At 38.7% G+C, this 24,327-nt stretch overlaps 1 protein-coding gene across 1 annotated transcript in view; it reads right to left on the bottom strand.

The window, feature by feature from the left end:
• JAG2 (jagged 2) overlaps positions 1-24,327 on the bottom strand; it is a 92,970-nt gene that overhangs the window by 37,277 nt on the left and 31,366 nt on the right. Inside the window, exon 3 of the mRNA XM_009890709.1 lies at positions 7,047-7,101. Coding sequence (XP_009889011.1) covers positions 7,047-7,101 — 55 coding nt within the window. The remainder of the gene's footprint in view (positions 1-7,046; positions 7,102-24,327) is intronic.

The raw sequence follows: 24,327 nt of genomic DNA, 5'->3' as shown, positions 1-24,327 counted from the left end.
AACTGGTTAAGAGAAAACCTAGTAAAGAAAATGTTAAGATGATAAAGATCTACTGTATAACTGAATTTTCCTTTGCCTTGCAAAGTTCATTACAGGAAAGCCAATTTAAAAAAGTGTCCCAAAGGAAATATTAAAAAACCCTGGAACATAATCCATAGGAAATAGCTTATTTTTCAAGGCAGCCAAACATACCACACCCACACGCTGACAACTAGCAGCTTTATCTTGATCTGAGGCTCTTTTTGTTCTTATAAAACGGCAAAATCTGCATAAGCTAGTAGCTGAGATATTATAAGTTCTCTGGTGCAAGTTAAATTTTAAAAATAAAGCAAAAGATGTACTCATTTTTCTGCAAAATTACTAACCAATAGTAAATGCTCTAGTAGACTTGCATTATGAACATGAACTAGCTCTTTTGCATTTTATCATTCTCTCTATAATAAAGGTAAAACATCTTTAACAAGCATTTCATAAAAGTTTGTGCAGCTAATATTTCACATTTTGACAAGAAATATACAAGCGAACCCAGGATTGTCAAGGGGCCATTCTCAACTGGGTATCCTGCTTATCCTTATCCCCAGTGGAACTACTGATAATTACGATCACTGTTGCAATACACTCTATAAGCATCCTGCCTTGCCCTCACAGAAAGCAGCAGCACTGCTACTGTCAGGCTCCATTAAATGAGACCAAATGTGCACAAAGTATTAGCTGTCACATGGGACAAGAGGGCTCTAGGATACAAGATTATGAGACTGCCAACGTGAAGTATTTTCACTTTCATGAATACCCATTTTGTGTTTACCCATTTTATTCTTGGTATAGAAGATTCAGTACTAGGAGATGAGAAGCAATTACAGTCAGTACAATGAAGTTACACAAAATGCTTCAGTAAATGTTAAGAGTAAGCAAAGCACAGTAAGGGTAAGGATATACAACCAGTAACCCCAGTGATAAAAGTTTTCAGGTTTTCACTATTCAAATCTGGTAACATCCTACTGCAAGACTTTTTCTAGATGAATCTGCAAGCCACAGCTAGAACTCCAAGCACTATTTAAGGACAAGAAAAAGGTACAGAAGTTCCACTTGTATACTTGGGTTTCATATCCATTTATGGAATAGCTATAGTATTGCCAGTTCAGAGCTTCAGCATCCACTTTCTTTAAAAATAAAGATTCTTTAAAATGCATGTTAAAATAAATGAAGAACCAAAAACTTGCACACAGCAAGAGGCTGTAACAGTAGTGAGATAAAATCTAAACTTCAGTTTATTAATAAGATAAAGCACATTAAGCTGGTAGCAATCAATACTAAACTACCATTTTCAGCAAATGCATTTCATCTACTTACTTTATAGAACCCCTTAACCTCATCAGTTTAGAACCTAGGTGAGAAACAGTCACTCCTTTGGAAGGTACTGACAGCACAGGTATCCTGTGCAACTGTTACCAAAGCTGCACGTCCCCTTCAGCACCTAAAAGAACTCAAGTGACACTTTTCATTCACTCCAACATTAAAGAAGGAAAGCTGCAGTAGTGGGGTCTGTGATGCATTTTATCTTAACATCTTTTTTCAAGCTTACTTCTACCATAAAAATCTTTCCTCTTAAAATTAAGGAATATTGAACTGAAAAAAAGCTGGTTTAATTAGGCACTGAAAGGTTCTCCAATTATTAAGGACTCAAAGTGTATCTCTGCTTTAATATTAAAAGTGGTATTGCCATGTACAGGCTACAATTCATGCTTGCCTAGACTAGTCTGCATAAAATATTTTATGGCTAGACAATACACATTGAAGTCTATCCCCATTCTTTAACTCTCAAATTCCCATATGTGAACTCCTCTGTCATCCAGCAGCATGTGGTCAGTAGCAGAGTGGACAAGAAACCTGCAGGCTAGAAAAGACTGCCTGCATTTTATTTTTAACTGAACAGGATATCTATTGTATTACCCATCACGATTAAAAGCTTCATGATTAGATTCAACATCCTTTCACAGTCTTACTCTTCTCTAATAACTATTGATCTGGAAACCTTGATGAGAAACTATAAAGGAGAAATGCTGAATCATTGGCTGGTCAAGGAATTTGAACAAATAGCAAGTACACATTATAGAGCTCTTTTCCAGCTGTAAGCAACACAGGCTCATTAAAAACAGCTGTAACAGCCACTGCTATAAAAAGTGTGTCCTCAAAGTACATCAGATGGACTGAAGAATGGGTCCTGATATTGAAAGGAGTGGCTTATATAATAAAAATCTTATCAAGCATGACAATCAGAGGGCTGGAGCACCCCTCCTATGAAGACAGGCTGAGAGTATCAGGGATGTTCAGCCTGGAGAAGGGAAGACCTTAGAGCAGCCTTCCACTATCTGAAAGGCACCTACAAGAAAGCTGGAGAGGGACTTTTCACAAGGGCATGTACTGATAGGATAAGAGGTAATGGCTTCAAACTGGAAGAAGGTAGATTTAGATTAGATATCAAGAAGAAATTCTTCACTATGAGGGTGGTGAGGCCCAGGAAGTTGTGGATGCCCCATTCCTGGAGGTGTTCAAGACCAGCCTGTATGGGGCTTTCAGCAATCTGGTCTAATGGGAGGTGTCCCTGCCCATGGCAGGAAGGGTTGGTACTAGACAATCTTTAAGGTCCCTTCAAACTCTAACCATTCTATGATTCTAAGCATCTTCAGGCTAATGCAGATTCATCATCCACAGTCAAACAACTGGAACAAGCATTACAGATACTGCAAATACACCTATGCAGAACAATCCTCTTGATACCTGGGGTCAAGAACAGGGATACAACCCAATAATGTCTTTTTTTTTTTTTCCCTTGAACACTCAAACTTTATCTTCCCAAACTCCTCTGAAAAAGAATGTATTCTGAGCCTTCAGAGCTTTTCCTCTGGCTTATATCAGTAAAAGGAGGGCTTAACAGCCTAAATAAGCAAGCCAAATAGTTTAAACCCTGAACCACACAAGGTATCAGGAAATCAGCTCCAAGTCATTTAGTTTCTAATACTAAAGTATTGGAACACCAAAGTATAAGAATTCTGATTTACTTCAGATTTAAAACTGATCCCAAATAGAAGGCGCGTCTTCCAAAGAGATCTGTAATTGCAGGGAGGAACATGTTTGTCAACGTTCCTACTTCCTCCCCCACAATGCCAAAGTGTTTCTGAAGATACTCAGTCTCTCACATTTAATCGTTTTGATGAGAAGTTTGCTCCCTGCATCTGGTTTATCATTGAAATTTACGTGAGAAACTCACATGCATTACTTTTAGCCCTCAGTAAAGGCAATGAACTGCAGAATTGAATTTGTCTGGTCATTGGTCAAAAAGGAAGTATACACTACACTAGCCTCCCCACACACACCCCTCAGAAGTAACAAGGCTTCTTGATTACTAAGAAGTTTTTTTTACAAGTCTCTCTAGAAAAGCAGATAGTGGCACAGATGCTTGTGTAGAAAGAGATGATGGCTAAAAGGTGGTTCTTTAATTAAGCATCTGATTTTTGGAAGAGGAATCCTTATCTGAAGAGTATTTAATTGTAACTGTGCAATGAGGAGCCATGACTACATTTAAACACTACCCCTACTCACCAATTCAGTAACTTTTAACAGAGGTCAGACATTCCCAGCAAGCCACTCACAGGGCAATACAAAAGGCAATGCTGGTCATAGCTGTTTGCAAGGAAACACACACAGGAGCACAAGAACTTCATGCCCAAAGGAACAGGAGGTGCCCTTGAAATACATTGTCTTCAGCCATTTTCAAGCAACCATTTCAAAAAGCTGTAAGGACAGATTAGCCTTCTACAGACTAACATGAAAAAGGAACGCAACCACTGCATCCCTGCTGCGGACATGTAGTCAAATGGAAAGTTATTTCACACGTGAAGATGCCAGCTTGCTTCATAATGGCAGCGCTGGGTTAGGCATTGCCAAGACCTTTGCTATACAACTAGAAGTTTGCCAAGTCAAATGACTTACCTGGAAAGTAGCAAGGACTGCTGTGACAGATGACAGAGAACAGGACCTTTACAGTGACTGCGTATCTAAGGCAGCTTCCTCTCCCCCTCCTCCACCCTCACAAAGCAAATAAATAGTAACATTATACTGCCACAAGCTTCCCTCTGAGACAACCGTGCTGCAGTGAGGAGGAAAACACAGCAGTTTGAAAGCCCGTCTTAGAGTTTGTAGTTTGAGGTAAATACTGGGGAAACATTTACCCTGGCAGACTTGTTCTTGAGATGGTACTTCACAGCTCTGCTCTGAGCACCCTTGCTGTGCTTTCTATGGGTGCAAGGAAAAATACAAGATGCTAGGACATAGAGGGAGGGAGGGAGGGAGGGAGGGAACAACTGTTCCAAAACCTTCAAGTTGTTCACTGGAACCCCCTCTTTTCTAGGTTCTGGGGCTTGCTTGTTTGTTTGTTGTTTTGTTTGGGTTTTTTTGTTTGTTGGTTTTTTTTGTTGTTGTTTTGGTTTTTTTAAATACCTGTGTGAAAGTCTAAGTAAGAACACAGGACCTGCATTTAACTTTCAGTCTTACTCACCCCCATTAAAGGAAAGCAAAACCTGACTTTGGAACTAATTAATCAGCTTATAAACAGACTCTGGCAATTAGTTTGATTAATCTTTCTTACAGTAGCAACAAAAGACACATGTAACCTTATCCAGAGATCAGCTCAGTGTTCAGGATATGATAGGGAGTTCAGCTTTCCACAGATACTCTCTTCACCCGTCAAGGATGCAGATATTGTTTTGTCTTTTCTCTGGAGGAGTTGCCATATTCCCTTTCTTATTCTCTTACATATGATTTTTTACTGATCTTTCCCGTTTGGCAGTTCAGCAGTCCTTGAAAAAATACGAGGGAAGTGTCTTTGCATCCTGAGAGATTCACAAGACAAGATTTCCAGCATTAATGAATTCTTCCTAGAAATCTAATACGCAAGTCTAAATTGCAGCATGGCAAAGCAAGAGGTCTCTATCATGGAATCAGTAAACAGACTACAGAAAAATTTAACCAAGACAAATGTTTAGCTACTCTTCTGCCAAATTATACGCCAAGAAAGCCTTCCCAAATTCGCATGACAAGACTTCTAAGTTTCAGATGCAATATAACTTAGAAGAACCTCTTCTGCAGCCTGTATTAGAGGGAAGTTCACCTTCCACTAGCAGTTTCTTATGAGAGCTAAACTGTAATCTGACACTTACATAGACATCTGTAGTTCATGGAAGTTGTTAAATTAAGGAGATGGCCCACTGGGCCTCCAAACAACACTATATATCTTGTTATCCTGAAGTTCAGGAAAAATAATTACATCAGTGCAAGTAAACAGATTTGTTAGAGCATGTTAAAAAACTAAAAGGCGTAAGAAAGACTTAACACAAGCCTAGAGCAATTGTCCCATTATCAAGTGTATTTTAAAAAACTGGATTTTAAAGCTACAGATTTGCAAGAGGATTCTGCAGATTCTAAAATATAAACATAGCAAGTTAGAAGACTATTTTTAATTAAGTAGCTTATTAAAAACCAAAATTCAGCACTTAAATGCATACAGATCTGTTTTGCAGGATAGGCTTTTCATGTTCACCCCCTTCTACACCATCTCATGAGTTGATCTGCCGTCTAGAACTACAGCATGAATTCCAACGTCCACTGTACTAGCTACCCCTTAGTAAATTGTTCCCAAGCTGGAAACTATTTAATGGAATTAACTTCATGTAGTACTTTTTGAACAAAGCATTCAAGAGGACACCTCCAATCTGTTGCTACGTAAGATACCTAAACTTATTCGAGATTCAGGCTTACTCTGCTCAGCACACAAGATCTCATTTTGAATACCATATCCAGCTTTGGGAACTGCCATTCAAGAAGGCTGAAGGATTGCAGCAACATGCATTACCAGAGATCTAAAGAAAACACACCTATTAGAAAAGGTTGAAGGGGTTGTTAAACAACAAGAGAAAAGAAGCTTAATTCTAACAGAGGGAGGGCTCCAGAACAAACTACAACTCATCATTACTTTGTCTAGCATTGGAAACAGAGTATGTTAGGAAAATCTCTGAGTTAGGAAAAGTCTGTCAGGAACTGACAAGTGGCACTGATCCCAATCTTCAAGGAAAAGTACCTTAAAACTATAACATAGCTCTAATATCAATTGAGCTTTGCCAGCTGTTTGATACATCTCCATAAGGATGGTCAGTGAAGCACTGGAGAATGGAACCTATAATTAGAAACTGATGATGATTTGGGACATAAACCTTTCCTAACTCAGTGTCCAAACATTTATCTTCCTCTATATTGATCCCAGCCAAGATTAAATAGTCCATCATTAACAACAATGAAAGCCTGAAGCATTTAACACTTGTAGCCAAAAGCATTGATTATTCCAAGACAGGTTTGTAAACCATTACCAAAGAGCAGGTTCAAGCTGGAGTCCTACTTTAGCAACAATATGGCAACCAGTACCTTCATATGATTTTGAAGTATTTATACAATAATCTTGCTTTTCCTTCAAATAAATAGCACTGCTCTGATACTGAGCACTAGCATTTACAGATGAGAAATGCGAGGTAACTTTCAGTACTTGAGAAGGAATCATGATGTAGAACACCATCAAAAATATCAAGCATAGTTTCTTTATGGGGATCACAAATGCTTATTTCTTTACCTGATCATGAAAACTATTACAGAACATGGTTATGGGTAAACTGAGGAGAATCTGAAGTGTAATTTTACAGTGCAGACAGTTTTCCTTTAAAAAAAAAGCCTACCATGATTTTTAAACATTTTAAGCTAATTATTGAGTCATGTATTGCAACCTTCACTTAATATTGTCCATTCCTTTTCATATCAGTAACAATTCTTCACAGTTCCTAACCCAGTATTCACTACTTGGATTTGTACATGCCCTTTACTTAGATAGCAGGCTTGCATTTGGATTGATTTGGAGGGATGGCTAATTGTAGCAGCATCCCCCCTCCACAATCTGTGTACATACAGCACAGAGTTAGTGAAAACTGAAAATTTTACATACTCACCAGCTTTTGTATCATTATCCCAATCCCATGCTTCTATTATTAACGTGAACGATCTCTGAAAAGAAACAAGACATCAGTCAGAGAGTAATAAAAAAAACTTACACACCAGGCACAAACAGTGATTTGGACTAAGCAGTTATTGCTCCTACAAGAAAGCCGACTGAAAGCAGTTAAAAAATTCACTTCTCTGTCATGTGAAAGCCCTTGAAGGTATCTTCTCAAAAGCATGAAATATAACAGTACTAAAAATTGTGGGGCAAAGCATGCTAACAGCAAAACAAACACCCACACATACACCCACCAAGGACTGAATTATTATTCTTTTACTCCCACCGCATTTAATTCTCAGCTTTGCTTAGCCACAGAAATCCTTTTCAGTAGCCCTAAAAGGTTCGAATGAAGCGAGGGGTTCTGAACCTTGGGAAACAACTATGATATTTAAGACTTAAGCAACTGAAGACCAAACGAAAAAAAAGGAATAAAATCAGAGACATCCTTTAGGAAGCACACAAAAGATCAGTTCATATAACAGATCTGTTTGTGGTTTTCTAGAAAAACATATCTAAAGAAGAAACACACAAAAATCAACCCTGTATCTAATCTGTCAAGAATGTAGACTTCCTTCTCATGAAAGGGGAAATGTGAAAAATCAACCCCAAAAAGACACTGCAGAAATGTAATTGTTAAAAGAAGCACACTTAGTATACTTTCCCCTGAGGAAAGAGGAAAAGCATTATTTCAGACAGTTTTAAAATTATTTGGAAAAAACATGAAGGCTTTACTTCACTAAAGTAAGCCTTCAGGCATTTTTCTTAGTTTTATGACTAAATATGTAGGATAGATGTTGATTTTCAAGTATTAAACTTATTTAGGAATAAGTTACCTTATGCATAGATGCAATGTTTCCCTATTTTGAGTTTAATGAGAGTAGCTGTCAAACCCCTCAGCTTTGATAGTTTCCAACCTGTCCAAGTTAACATCGAGATTCTCACATACATTTAAAACCAAGGAAAAAACCTCCAAGAACAGAAAGAGTTATTGCACCACTATCCTAAAACCCTCATGTATACATCTTTGTGCTTAGAGGCAAGCCACACCAAAAACTGAAGCTCATTAAATACAGCAAAGCCAAGCCTTAATGAGCACAGAATTCACAGGCTAACGATCCATGAGTTCATATGGACCTGGGAACATTCAGCCAAGAAATTAAGAGCATCGTCTTAAGAAGAGGATTATTTAAGAATTCAGTTACCTTTCATAGCGTGCTTCAGACTATTTTACTGTTACAGCAAGCGATGTACATTTTTGCTCTGAGACAGCTAAGTGCTTTGTATGTCCCTCGCCTTCCCACCAAGGAGGGCTGATAACAACACTGAAATCTCCCCATTTGAGAACAGCACCAAAGCAAAAGGGCTCCTGCCTAAAGCAAAAAGGCTCCTGCCCGACTCCTTCATGACTACAGCAAGGGATCGGAGTAATATTTTTCTACTGCTTAGTTACATTAACATATAAACCACAAACTATGCTTTAAAAAAATGTCTTTCTTCTGTACTTTCAGCTTCAGACAAATACTAGGGAAGGTGGTTTTCCATCATTGAAACAGATAAAGGTTTAGTGGTAAATAGTTATATTACACTCAAGGAAGGAGGGGAAAAGGAAGCTCAGCAGTGACTACAGTGGACAGAGCCATACTCGGGCTTGAACTGCTTTTGGAAAAAGAAAACCGATAAAGAGATCAGCTGAGAAAGTAAAGGCCTTTATTTCTGACATATGCCAACACAGCACAACTCACAACACAGATTTTTTGAAAATATATGTTAGTGGAGTATTTTAGTAGCTTCACTCTCCAACTTCCTGATCTCCCCTGCCCCCTCAATCTCATCATTTAGGGAAGCAGGATAAGACCCTACTGTATTCTGAAAAAACTACCTGCCACCCTTTTCCTAAACCCCTATCTGAAAAATAAATGCACAGTGAATAGTATCAGAAAATAAGCACTATATAGCACTGCCCTAACATTACCATCTGACAATTGAAAATCTCCCTATTTTCTGTCAAAATTAAGTGTAAATCTAGGCAGAATTCTGCAAATTGGTGCATGACCCAAAGCTCTGTTATTCACCTCTCCTGCTTTTAACACTCGATCTTCTAACCTATCCCTCAGTTTTCCTGCATTCCATTGATTTGTATTAGAAGTACAAAATAGTGCTCAAGTGCTTCCAGATGTCCACTTACTCATCTTATGTAAGTGCTGGTCTTTCCTACTGCAAATTAGCTATTGCATCTGACTGCTCACACAGGCTAAGGCAGAAAAAAAATTAAGCTGGACTTGCTCTCTGAGGAAACAGATTGGTCAACTATGTCTTCCTGTCACTCCACTTGAAAGCAGGTTTGTATCTTTGCCTAGGATGCTAGGGAATTTTTGTGGGTAAAGACTCAATGCACTGTTCCAACATGCACGTGCTGGAAGGTGTGAATGGGGATAAAGAGGCATTCTAACAATTTTAAAATGCTTAAAACAAGGAGTCCTGTAGCTCCAGGGGCAAATCTGACCATCTAAGTTGGCATAGACTCTGGAGGTGAAGATATTTGTCTGCTATCTTATAGAAACTTAATAGAACATCGCAAGCAACTATGACTTTGGTGCTGAGCTCTTCCAAGATGTGGAACAAGTGAATTTCTGGCCAAATAACTGACCTCTGCAGCCCGCACAGCTCGTGCTGCCTCCTGGTGTCAGACAGGGCAAGAATGTGGCTCTGCCAGCCCCAGGTTGCATAGGCCTGGTCTCAAGCATTCGACTTTACCCTCCTCCCACTGGTGACCACAAAGAACTATAAGCCCATCTATAAAAAGCATAAACAACATACACAACAAAGACAAGACACAGACTATTAAATTCTTTTACTTACTGGCATCCCATAGTCTCAGTTTCCCCATGTCTACTTCTGGGCTAATAGGTAAGCACTTAGCCATTTACACATGAGCAAGCATATGGAGTATAACATTTTAGGAAGGCTTGTAGTCAACACTTGTAGGAGATTAGAGATGTTATTCAAATGATAGTAAAACAGTATTGATAGATAAATGCATATTTACTGGAAAAAATATCACTTTCAGCAGGGACAGTTCTCAGTTGTGCAACTTCCTGCTTTCTAATGACAGTTACACAGTCACCCTCCCCAAAACCCCTAAGGAACACAGTAAGAATGTAACCAGAAGAGTAACTGATTTTTGTGGCTATTCTACCCCTAGAGAACACAGCTAAGGTTACCAACCTAGCTTGTCATCTCTTCCTCACCTCCAGCTAGTCAATAACTTCAAAGAGGAATTCCTCTCAGTGGTAGCACGATGGTCATGTTACAATTACTAGACCTCAAAACAGGAAACAGGTCCTTAACCTACTGGTTCAATAAAACCCGTCCCTCCCTTTCCAGCCCCCACCACAAGTATCAAGTCTTGCGCTGGTTCTGCTTAAATTCTTTTGAATTTTGCACTTCACTTTAAAAACAACATCTGAAAACTTACAAAGCATCATCCATGTTATCAAATATGTTCATGGTATACTGCGCTAAGAGCTTTGCAGTTACCACTCAACTGTCAAAAGCATTTATTAGTGGAAATTTTAATATCCATGCACTTACCCATACTATAACCAAAGTAAGAGCAATAGGTTGAATAATAATAATGAATATCAATTTTGAAGAACTTTTAGCCTACATAATGGATATACTCATTTTATAAAACAGCTCTACCATTGGCTTAAATTACTCCCATCTGTACTCTTTGACAGAAAGACTAACATAGATGACCCAGCACATCTTCTGCTAGCAGCAGCAGCAAGTAACTTTTCCGTAGCACAGATACCTATACACCGGACAAGGTCTTTCTTAAATTGTGTTTCCAGAAAACAATTACAGAACTTGCATTAATTTAGCTTTTGTCCAGATTCTAAGGTCTACCTATATTGCGAATCTTTAAACCCCTCACATCATCCAGTGGTGTATTGGCTCTTTGATGTATCATTAATAAGAATAGCTAGCTTAAAAGCCATTTAAGGTAAGAAGTTCTCCACAGAGACTATTGATTGATATCTATATAAGTGGGTCCAAGTTCCTGCATAAATTTAACAGAAAACTATTTTTCTAGCAAGTATCCTAAGAATGCCCAAATTCATGAGTAGTTTATGCACGATACACCACCACCCCCCCTCCCCCTCCTCCCCCCCCCGGCTTCATTTCTAACTTTCAGAGAACTCTTGTTGTAGGCTGATACAACTCACAACAGCAGGACAGGCACATTCCAGACTGTTCTGATACACAAAAAGAAAAGCACTGTGAAGTAGTAATTGCTGTTCATTTCAACTACTACTAGCAAATACTTAGAAAATATTTTAAAAGTGACCATGGCACAGATTGGAGGGGATGAGGGATGAACATACAGCACCTGAAAACACGCTTGATTCTACTGACTTTTGTGTCTAGGTTTACCTTCCGGAAAGAATTAACACAAGACAGCATTTGTGCTCATCAAATCAAACTCCAGAAGATGTCAAAGTCTACAAGTCAGAAGAGGAGCATGAGCTGCAGAAAAGTGCAGCTTTATGAAGGAACCATTTGGTAGGAGTTAACTAAATAGATATGCCAAACAGTTTGGAAAGATACAAATTAAGCCTGTTTATCCTGCTGATGCTGCTTCAGTTGTGTTTTTCTCGGAATTGGTGTTGACAAAAGCAACTTCAAAGCATTATTCCTCTGTTTACACTAAACAAAACACTCCCCATACTATCCCAGCTACCTACTTTCTGGGTAGGGGGAAACAAGACCTGCAATATTGGTTTGGCATTGTCTTTCCATGAACTGCTACTACCTTGATATTTGCAAATCAACATTCAAAAGTGGTTTTGGTTGGTTAGTTGTTTTTTGGGTTTTTTTTTTTTTGTTTGTGTTTTTTTTCCCCAAAACAGACATGTCAGACTTTTCATCCCAAGAAAGGTGACTGATCTGCTGACAGCACTTTCAATCAGGTATAGAACTTAAATTCTCCACCTCAAAGTCTGAAAAATGCAAAAAGTTAAGGTTGACATGAGATCAACAGTTGACATTTTCTGCATCAGTAACAAGCTATTGTGTATTAAAATACTTCTATTCTAACAGACAAAAAATTATCAATTTTGTGTGAATAAAAAAAACTTTGACTGGACTTTTTGCATGGAAAAACCTCAGAAGAAATCAGGAATCAGCTATGAATTACAGAAAAGTATGGCTCCATTGCCCACATTATCTTCCTGTTCCACAATCACACCGTAAACCCAGGGTTTCATCACCAGTCAGTACCATTTCCTTTCAAACCTCAATCGAGGAAATGCATTATTTGTATTTGAACATTTCAACTGTAAAAACACATCAAAAGCCATCAGTACATCACTATTCTTATTCCAGAAGATACAAAAGTTAGACTAGCAGTAAGTCATCACCAGTATTTCTTGCAACCAAGTCCATTAAGTCTTGATCAACACAGTCAACTCTCAGATTTGGTTTCCTAAGAAACTTCTAGACAAGTCAGGCAAGCACAGGTCTGCTGCCCCCTCTCCCCACCATGGAAAAAGCTGACTTGAAGGCAAGCATATTCCATTTCCTTCCCCAGGAGCTCTGCAGCTATGCAAATTCTTACAACTTCCTCATGAATAAGCCAGAAGTGCAAAGGGAACAAGGAAGAAACGAAGAAAGATTCTGAGAAGGTCCAGGACTCATCTTCAACACAGGTTTAAGGGCAGACAGATGAAACAAGCCTGCAGGTTGATCTTGTAGAAGTAGACATTACAAAGACATAATGGAGATCTTTACTGATGAAGTAAGTGTTCCCCATTTGGGGGTAGGAGGGCAAGGGGGATGTGAGCAGTTTTTTGAAACTTCAAGGATGTTTCAGCCACACACATGTAAGAACTTGTCTGCTGAAAGCAAAGGCCAGTTCACCACACAAAATCATAAAAGTGCCCATCCCCTAAACCCTCATTTCTCATTTGAGAAGTAAGCACCATTGGCCAAGCAAGTCCTAAACAAAAGCCTTTCCTTTGGAAAAGAGGGCCAAACAACCCCATTTTGTTGGGAGTGCTGTGGAAGGTGGGGTGAGAGTACTGCAAACATCAGCAACAGATAGCAGAAAGCAGTTGAGCAAGTTGAAGCCTTCTATTTGAGAGCAATTACTGCAGTTATATTCCTCTTGGCCCAGTCACAAAAGCAGGATGATGTTTACAAACTTTGGAGCACTACTACTGTGTGAGGGGAGCTCTTTCTGGATTAGCCCCACCTGACACTCTTTAGGAAGTCTGCAAAATCAGGGTGCATAGGGGGTATTTTTTTGCCATGATTAACAGCCAACAGCCTGGTATCTCTGCCTACATGAGTTTTAACACTTCATTCCACTACTCCCTCAAACTAAGCAAAGTCAAAACTGGAGGAGTGTGTATGTGTGTACGCGTATGGGGGTGGCAGGGGGAAATCTAGATGTCTAGACTATTAAGACTCATTTCATTGCAAAAGGAGCACAAATAAAAACAACAGGTGAATAAGTTAGAGTCAGTCTTGGAGTTAATATATCAAATTTAACACCCAGGTAGACTCACCTCCAGATAAACAAACATTACCCAGCAACTGGGTGGAAGAATCCTACCAACAACCAGCTGCACGCACCTAAAAGATAAAACAACTTTAAGGAGCAACTCAAAGGGGTACTACAACACCTATTTGGCAGTGACCAGCACTTTGTGAAATGGAGAGAAGCACACTATGCTCCTAAGGTGATCAAACTACTAGGATCATGATATACTAACTTACTAGCTGATATATCAAGCTTCACTTGAAGGTCTGAAAATACTCTGATCCTCTCCTGCAATGGCAGAATGCAACAGGAATTTCTTGATATGATGGGATTTTGATATATCATGGGACAGCAAATATTTTAGCTGTGAAGTTCTAAAAATCATCTGAAGTCTCATAGCAGCTTTACCTAATGCCTGTAGAAACAATGACCCATTTTCAGGTAGCTCACAAGAGGCCAAAATGCCATGTCTTCAACTAGAGGTCCTCAAGGGAGGACGTTATTGCAGTCACCTCAGACCACATCCAGAGCAAAGAGAAAGCTCTCTGGAGATCCATCTACATGAGACACTAAATCATCACAAGAATGACTCCACAGTCTTCTGGTAACTTAGCACTATAGACAAACTCGAAGCAAACCTCAGCCAATTCAACCTTATGCCAAGTCTTAGAGACACAGTATTTGTTCCCAACACCTCAGTGCTGGCCCTGACTTTTGATAGCACCCTCTGTTAGACAGCTGCTGCAGACAGAGCAGCATCCTCCTTGAGTAAATAGGAAGCATGCACCTCACTAACAGTCTTCAGTGCCAGAAGCAAGTCATTAGTGTCTTATTTAGAAAAGCTGCGGGAGATTTGACCAGGCAGTAGTCATGTCAGTATTTATCCGAAGAAAAGCTGATCTGCTAGCTACTCTCAGCTCACAGGACACTAAAGGTTCTAGAAGAGTCCATACCTACTTCAAAGCAACACCTTTCACCATTACATGCACAGCAGCAACGTTAGTCCCGTGGAATAGAAGTAATTCCTGCCTCTGCTTTTCATAGCTATCTGCTATTCATTCCCACCCTACTACATCTCCCTTCCCCCAATTCCAGCATATATACATCTCTGCTGTACTCAGGGAGATTAGGTTCCTACTCTGAAATCTAAAGCTGTTGATTGTGGTCACTTAAATTTGAACAAACACCACAGGATTTGCTTCCAAATCATTTATTTCACTTATACTTCCAAAGCTAAACAAACAAAAAAAAAAATGCATCAATGAAAAATTAGTTCCTCGGGTAAAAGGGCTCCTGTGATAACTTGCCTTTGCTGAGATTTTTCCAGCTAGAAACCAAAAATACCGATGTTTAACACCAATCCAAGCTATCAGCTGCCACATTTACCAGTTTTGTTGAAACACTTTATTTTACCGCAAATGCCTTCTGCTTATGCCACCTCTAGGGACCTCCTGTGTACCACAAGTCTCAACAAAAGTATTGGTTTATAAATCTAATCAATACATCAAGGATGACATAGATGTAGGGTTGGTTTTTTTTGCCAAACAGCTGAACATGCATAATGCTTATGGAAAAAAAGAATTAATTTCGTCTCAGGTAAACAATCAGTAACTACGATTTTATTCTAGTGACTAGAATAACGGCATTCTAGGTGGTTTTTAAACCAGTTCTTAGACATATACACAGTTTCATCATACCAATAATTTCTTTCTCTTTCCACAGTATCTTTAAGAATTCTTTGTACCAATTGTCATAACGGGAGTACAGTATTTCAAGTCTTGTCATTTAAACTTCCAACCTTGCTGAATGTAAATTAATTTTCAGAAAGCCTCATATAACCCTGAGTTAATGACACCTGTGCCTTTGTTCTTCTTTGAAAATTTTTATTGAGAAAAAAGGTTTCACAAAATATGTCTTGTAACTTGTCAATTCTGTAAACAGCTACTCCTTCAATCCACCAAAGCCGTCTTGTTTCTAGCAAAGCGAGTTGCCTTCACAAGCTCAACACAAGTTCTTTGATCATCTCACAGTAAGAGATCTGCTTCCCACTCTCATCGATGTCTTGACTACTTAATGTTCAGAAGTCAGTTGGAAAGTGCACCCTGGCTAGAAGGGGAGGCTAGAGAACAAAAGGAAAAACATGGAGAGTGACATTCAATATTATGCCACTGTGTGCTTCTGTACCTGAAGGTGGAGGAAAGCAGAATGGTTCTCCTGTTCCCCCTCTCCCAAGAGCTGGGATGAATAGTATCCCTCAAGAGGGTATGTTAGAAATCAAAGGTCCAGAGAAAAGCAACAAGAAGGAACAAAGAATCAAATTATTTCCATGAGAGAAATGGAAGAGGTGGTCAAAACTCCTCAGCCTGGAAGACAGACAACTGGAGTATGTGATAGTAGTCTGAAAAGCTACAAGAGACCCTGGGGATGGCTAGGAACAGATCATCAATTTTCTTATTCTTAACAAGAATGAAAGGGGATCAAATTAAGCTAACAGGAGACATGGTCAGATGAAAAGAAACAAGAGAAGATGGCAGTTCATGCAAAGCTTGGCAAAACGTTACATAGGTTGCCAAAGGGTGAAGTGGTTTTAATAGCTTTGTGGGTCCAATGGCAGACTAGCACAAATACTTAGGAGAGACCAATCACAACTAGTTCAGGAAGTTTCCAGGTTGAAAACAAAGCCTGGAAGAACGAAAAGAAACTTTCTATGTTTGACTCAACTGGTTTCAACCAGTAAGGGTGCTACTCTGAAGGAAGTGTTCCACATTTTCAAATAGCTGACATTAAAGCAAGAGACTACAAAAAAAAAAAAAAAAAAAAAAAAAAAAAAAAAAAAAAAAAAAAAAAAAAAAAAAAAACAACAAAACAAACCCACAACATTTACCCTGTAGAATCTTATAAGCCTGCACGAGCCATTAGTATCTCTTCTGGGGTAATCAAGATCATGACCAAGGAAATTTTGAGGAAAAAAGGGAAGCCAGGAGAAATGGAAACCAGACCTAAATTAGATTTATTATTATACCTCGGAACTCCTCTTTGAAAGCCATGACAGAAGTCATAATTGAAAAAGCTAATCAAGATTCTCCTTTCTGCAATACTGAAATGTCATATGAAATTTAAAAAAAGCAAAAATCACCAATCATGTATGCAATACATGCATAGCAAGCCATGCACCTGTTGCAGTAGATGCAACAAATGCAATTCAGAAAGATAAAAAGCTGAGCTAAAGCTATTAACTGGGAGATCTTACTATTTGAAATAAAGGCTTAGAGTTCTACAGACTTCCAAGACTTCCCCTGAGGAAAAGGTAGTCACTCTTAAACGACTGTCTGGATTAAGTCAAGTGACACAAAGCAGAACATGCTGTCATCCAAGGCAAGATAAGAGAAATGCACAAATCCAGTAAGCATTTATCATTTATTAACTAGCTGAAGATCGGCAAACATCAAGTGAAATACTAAGCTTACTGATTTTACAGCAATTTTTCCACACAAAACTTTGTCAGCACATTTGTGATGAAAATCCTGGCTTAACCATAAGAAAAATTTGTCTTGGGAAAGACTAAACTGAGGTTTACACAGAAAGGTAACTGAAATAATTAGGCAATTCATCTCCAAACTGTAGCTATTCTATTTACAGTAGTCAAAACCAATCCTTACTGGCATCTATGTAACATCACAGATGAAGGCTGTGGAATAGCACATTCCTAGTTACTCTTGCTCCACTAAGTGATTCGGCACTGTCTATATATGTCACTGAGCCAAGTGTCACAGTTCCAGAGAGACATGTTCTTCCACACCAGCTGAAGCGCAAGCAAGAAATACACACACCCCACCACCCCCACCACCCCAGCCCTGAAAAGCCAGACCTCTCAGTCACTCAGAAACGAATCTCTCTGAGAAGGAATAAAACAGCTTTCATAACATCACCTATATTCTCCAGGCAGAATTAGAGGATGAATAGAATAGGAAGGTTAGCATGACTGGCACAGAAGCTGTGAAGGCAAGAGCACCTGTGACAGTCCAGAAATACCAGCTAATAGGAAAGAAGTGTTAGAACTTTAAAGCTGGAAGAGGAAAAAAAAAAAAGTCACAGGCTTACTACACCAGTTTCCCTAACTTGACTGAATTGCTTCAAATGCGACACTGCTACCCGCAAAAACGTACCTTTAAATATCATAAGGAATCCTTGTCATTAACTCAAGATGCCAGACACAAACTACAGGAATAAGATCCAGACTCTTTAGAGCAAGCCAGATTAACTGCATAGATTTACAAAATATGCCCCTAGGTACTCTGCAAGGCCACCTTAAGTACTCCTGACAAAGGGAAACAGTAGATATATCCACTTAGCCTTTTGGATCTGCCCCTCTATGTACCTGACAGTCGCTATAGACTCAGTCCTGGGCTCAGGTAACACAGACTCAGAATTTGAGCCACAATCGCAATCCTTAGTGACCTCAAGAAACACATTTTAGACCAAAAGGAACAGGGGTGGGGAAACAAGAATTAAGACATCACAGGCCCTCTGGAGCCACATCTACAGAGGTAAACCCATTTCCAGATAAACTTTTTGATTTGAACTTTTGCACACTGTCCAGTAGGGAAAAAATGCTTTGAAAACCATTTTGGTCAGAATCCACAGTAAACTGTCTCTTTCTGATCTCTAACAAGTCATGGGAAATGACTTCCAGAAACTCAATACCTTTCAACAACTCAATAAAACTGCTTTTCTTCCACATGAAGGAAGCCTACCCCACCACGCACATTCCAATCTGCAACAAAAAGGATGGCAGATTTTGCCTGCATCTTGGAGGTGATCCTTTAATCTGCTGGACAGAGTTCTAGTGCCCCACAAAACACTTTAGGCACGCGGAAAACCGGCCTCGAAAGGGACAGCTTTTCCCAACTGCCACCTCTTCCACAGATGCTCGAGCACTGCAATGCTCTGCTCATACATGACTGCTGTGGAAGAACAATTCACACTACAAAGAAGGATGATACACACACAAAATCCACCTGAAAACAGAGTCTTAACAAACCATGCTGCTTGTCACTTAGCTTTGTTTCAATAGCTGATCAGAGCTAATGATGAACACAGAACACACAACACAAAAGAGCTAATACAGCCAGCAAATACTAGTGCTCAGAAGCACCATTAGTCATCCTTCCTACTGCCACAGCTCCTCTCTGCTAGTTAGTTTACCTAACTCATCTATATATACTAAACCTTTACACAATCCAATTAAAACTTAACTGATCTTTAAATATCCTGTGATATAGGTGATGTTCCAATGATGTTTTCTGGAAAGCAAATTGGGGCATAAAATGGCATTGGCAAGCTTTCCTACACCTTAGAAGAAATTAGATAGTAGAAAAGCCAGCCAATTAGAAAAAAATATCTAAATATAACAGCTATCAAAGCAATAGAATTTGGTATGCTATACTACAACCACACAAAAAGAAGAGACAACACCCTAGTAGTTTACCTGAGGGTAGTCAAACAAGTGCCACAGTTTATACTGTACCTGTCTCTCTAAAACAGGAGAGCCTACTGTAACCTCCCCAGGTTTCGTTTCTCTTTTTGACAGTTCTAGAGCAGAAGCAGCAGGAAGGAAAACAAAATTAACCGCATGCACAACAACCCTGCAAACCTGCTAATAATAGCCTTCCCTTCCATCCTATTCAGGGAGAACACGAGGTATTGATTTTCAATTGAGATTAAAAAGCAGAAGTTATATACAAGAGAAAAGAGTAACAATTCCAGCAGATATTTCTCTGCAAGTATCCGATTTTAGCGAACAAAAACAGAAGTCAGGAAACACTGTTTTAGATGGACAGTCACAGGATTAAGTTTCAGTAGACATTTTTGATCATTATATAAAACGAAATAAACAAGCTATTTAACTCTTAAAATACTGCAATGACTTCACAGCTTTTAAGATATAGTCCTCTCCATCACAGTTGGAGTTAGCACTAGCAGTTTCCAGAAAACCACTAAGTTAATCCAATAGCAAAGAATAGAAGAAAGCATTGATGAAGTAAGAGAATAGAGAAAAAAGCCTTTTAGAATGAGATGTGTACAAGTACAATGCCACGTAGACAGTTGGGTACCATCTTAAGATCATTTTATTAGATTTAAGTGGAAGCTTTCAGCCTTGCTACCACCTTTGAACTGTTTCAGACAAACTTGATATTAACCAAGTATCCACTCCTGCTCTTTTCCTAACGTTCTGGAAGAAGTCCAAGATAAATTAAGCCCATTATATGTACACTTTCTTGTTGCATTAATGAAAGTGTAGCTAGATTGTCTCTTTTGAAGTGTATGTAACGACCATGAAGACCCATTAATGGTTAGTGCAAGACTTGTTTTATGCTAATATTTAGAATTCAAAGATGAACTAGTAATTAATACTGCTCTTCCCCTCCCCTATGCACTCCATGTGGCATGGATATTAGTGTCCTCTGGGCACTTCAAGCCATGCATCATTATAATTTCAACTTGAAGTCAAGAGGGAATTAAACTAACTATGTAATAACATACTTTAATTATTGTTCTAAACACAGAACACCTGCATGCACTCTCTTTTGTATTGGAAATATGCATACTAAGAAGGTAGGCAAATACATCTTAAAAAAAAGTACGCCCCCAAGTTCTATGTATGCAAAGTTCCCAGGAATAGAGAGTAGTGTTTTAATCTTAACCCTTTTAAATAATGTTAGCAGTTGATAGCACTGCAGTCTTTCCCTTTGTTTTTGAAAAAACAAATGCCCACAAAACCAATTTAGGCTAATGAGCCTAGATGTCTTGCCCCAGGAAGAGGAGAAGCCCATACTCAACCTCTGTTCCTAAGGGAGCACAGAGACAAAGGCACTGTTTTTCTAAGTCCTCTTCAACTCTCTCATCAGTCCCACCCAACCAAGTCAACCCTAGAGCTAGTTGGGGCAGCATCAGTCACATTTGAAAGAGGACACACAAGGCAAAGGCTTCACTGGCCCACAGTGATGGCAACAGCCGACTGATCAAACATTCATATAGCTCCAAACAAGATGCATCGTTTTTCTCCAATGGCATTGGCTCTGAGCACAGGTATTGTTATAGGCCTTTTCGCCATAAAGGAACATTAATGTCTAAGTTTTATTGCCACATGAGTTGCACGACAGTTTCAGTCAATTTGAACTTCACATTCACACAAGACACTTATCAAACAGATTGTGTAGATTTCCTCACAACTAGGAACAGAAATATCATTAATCTAGAAAAAGCGGATAATGCACTTAAGCTGTCTTTCATTTCAGCCCCAAACTGAACACCAGCTCACTTCTGAATTTCTGCACATGCTAAAGAGGTTGGCTGGAAAGAAAACGCCTTATTTCAACTTCATAGATAGCTGCTCACTTTCCCTTACAACCTCCTCAGCTCTCTGAACCAGGATACTGCAGACACAACCAATGCTATATCCATATCTTGCTGTTCTCCGTAAATTTACATGTATAAGTTGAGCAGAAAAATAAGTCACCACAGTAAGAGATGGTGCAAATTTTCATGTAGATCAACACATGCAAGGAACTTGAATAAAGGATTAAACAGGGATTCTGCACATAGACATGCACATTTAGTTAAATATATGTGGGAGCACCAGAGTTTAATTGTGGAAAAAATAAATGTATACAAGCCTTTGTTTCAGGAACACGTTTATCTTATTCCACTAGCAGGACTGAATCGTCTGAACAGTGTGGCTACAGTAAATCTTTATCACATTTGCAGCACCATCCACTATGTTGTATTTAATTACTATTAAAAATGAACTGCTTACAGCAGCAAATAAACACAGCATACAGCAGTAGATGTAGGCTACAATTCCAAGGTACCTATTTGAATATATGGCAACCAAGACTTCATCAATCCCACCATAAAAAAGCAGCATCACAACTTTAATATCAAATCATATATTTCAGATTAATGTAAACTGGAGGGGATCTGATATAGCTTTGTATTATTCCAAATCAGACAAAACTCACAAATTGGCATGCCTTTGGAAGGAAAACTTTGTAAAAAACATAGCAAAGTACATAGAACAACCTTTGACAGCAGGCACTCGCCCTGTAAATTTACTCGAAGCAAGTGAATTAAGAGTGCTTTTTTTTTCTTCCCCTTCTCCCCCAGTTGTCATGGATTTGGAAGCTATAAAAGGGAGATTATCTCAGCAAGTCTTCAAGTTCATTTCGTTGTTGACCCCTAGTTACTTCTCTGCTGGGTACCAGTGTTACAGCCTTCCTCAACGTATCAATGGAGAACAGAATGAAGCCATGTAGAGTAAGCTACTGTACTAGCAAAGTCCTAGTGAATACGTTACACTTTCATTAGTACTTCATTTGCCACTGACTCCTCTGATGTTCACCCTTCTCCAGATTCCTTGTCAAGCTGATGTTTCACAGACTACCAAATCTTGCTAATCCATCTTAAGGCCTTAGGGACAAATTATTACTGATAGCAAGCTGCCACAAGCCAAGGCTATCTTTTCCTGACAGCTAAAGCTTATTTTATTTACCTTACATTTATGGTGATCTGGGAGTAGCTTGAGTAGATCTGTTGATATGCAGCAGTTTGTTCTTCTAAGCCCTGTGACAATTACATTCTGACAGTCCACACTAAGTCTGGAACACACAGTGTTAGAAAAAAGGAATTTGAAATCTGGGAATTAACCTATCAAGAATTGCCACTAGCTAGGTTTGTGCAACCACTTTACCCTTCACCTCTTACAGAGCAAGAGGAGATGTGAAGTGACTACAAGCTGTAAATCACACAACCCTGAAGTTGTCACAATTTAACAGCAAACATCAGAAGGCACCGCAGGAGCACTAAATATTTGACAACCAACATCTTAAGTTCATATGCAAGTCTAAACATACAGTAAAAACTCCATGTTGTGATATAAGGAAAATCACGTTACTGTAATGTAAAAGAGAATCAGAACTATCAAAAGCACACACACAAAATGTTTTGCACATGGTGTAAGAGAAAGGAACTGCCACTAAAATCTATTAAGCAGCAGCTTGTATTACCAGTCCAGTGCAATTAAAATTATCCTCAGCCAATAGGAAGAACAGTAAATAGCACCAAAAATTGCACACCCTGAAAAATTTCTACGTCAGTCTTGATTGGAGCAGATCAATAATTAAGTTATTTACATATTTCTCAACTTACTGCTTAAAGCATGTCAGTCAAGTCTTCCAAGTATGAACAAGCTCCCAAATTAGAATTTAAGTTCTCCAGCTGGAATCTTGGACCTTTAAAAGTATAGATTGTGTTTCAAGGTAGACATCATTTTCTACCAATTTTAGGCTACTGCATCAATATTAATATTGCCTACTTGCTGGAAGTCCAGAAATGTAAGTTTTATCCAATTTGAACATTAGATACTTAAAGTTACTTAAGCTGGTATGTCTAGCGTACTAGAAAGCATAGGAGAGACTAGAGACCTAGTGGACTATCTGGAAGTAGAAGAAACATTGCAAGAACTATTTAAGTGTCATAATAATCAAATAGTAATGTACTGAACAAAAAAAATCACCAGAACACATCCTGCTGGGAATAAGATAAATATATATATATATAAAAAAACAGGACTTTCAAGCCCGAAGCAGGATGTAAACAGATTGCAGTTTACACACTAATACTCCAGTCTTATCTCAGATTTGGAAAAAAAAAAGAAAAAAAAAAAAGACAACTTCAGAGAACAAGCACCTGTGCATCTGTCCAAGGGGTATATAATTGGTTACTCAAGGAGTATTAGGCGGTTTCTTAGCAACCTCTGCAAGCTCTAATCAAGTAAGACTAAGATTGCCATTTAGCTTTGAAATGCTTTGCCCCTTCCACCTAATATATCTTATTCTAACTGCTATTGAGGAGCAAACAGTCATTTCAACCACAGGTAAAATCCATGCTTACTATGTGTTTCAGTTGAGAGTTCCTCTTAGCACTTGCTATCAGAAGATCTTCATGTTGAATATGCTTTTTACACTTTATTTAGTATCTGAAACAGCAATTAATAAAATAAACCTTTAAATTTCCTCCTTTTTATACAGGATAAAAGCTAACTACAACTCTAAAAAAATTACCTTGCAAATAAAGTTTAATAAATGAGCATAAGCTACAACCTAACTCTTAAACAAGAAGATTTTATAACGGTAGAACATCGTCTGAAAATAATTACAAGAAAAATGCAGCATTAGACACATTTCAGGGAAATAGCAAGCATGTATGTCACAGAGCTGGACGGTATTTAAATCTCTGGTGATGCTGAAATATATCTACTATATTGCACACATTGGACTTCTAAAACCAAGTATCTTTCAGCAAAACTCCAGCCATTAGACCAGAGGGGGGGGGGGGGAAGTCAAAGGAAGCTGAGTAATTGAAAAATAAATGAATCTGTTCAGTCCTAGTCTAGCTTCATTGTTCATCTATAACATTAACGGACATATGATAGCCTTTACTTAAGACAACAGTCTTAAAGATTAAGTTTTATATAGAGTATTTTTCCTTATACAGTAAGCAAAGACACCAAAAGTCCATGGTTAAATCAGGGATGGCCACTCCTCCCTGACTCAGAATGATCTACACAAGAGCCATCACACAGTTCTCTTCATCTTTCTCCCTTGGCGTACAGCAGGGGAAGGCG

The sequence above is a fragment of the Charadrius vociferus genome, unplaced genomic scaffold (genome assembly GCF_000708025.1).
Source record: "Charadrius vociferus isolate BGI_N301 unplaced genomic scaffold, ASM70802v2 scaffold428, whole genome shotgun sequence".
Taxonomy (NCBI): Eukaryota; Metazoa; Chordata; class Aves; order Charadriiformes; family Charadriidae; genus Charadrius; species Charadrius vociferus.
This window is presented reverse-complemented; position numbering and strand designations above follow the sequence as displayed.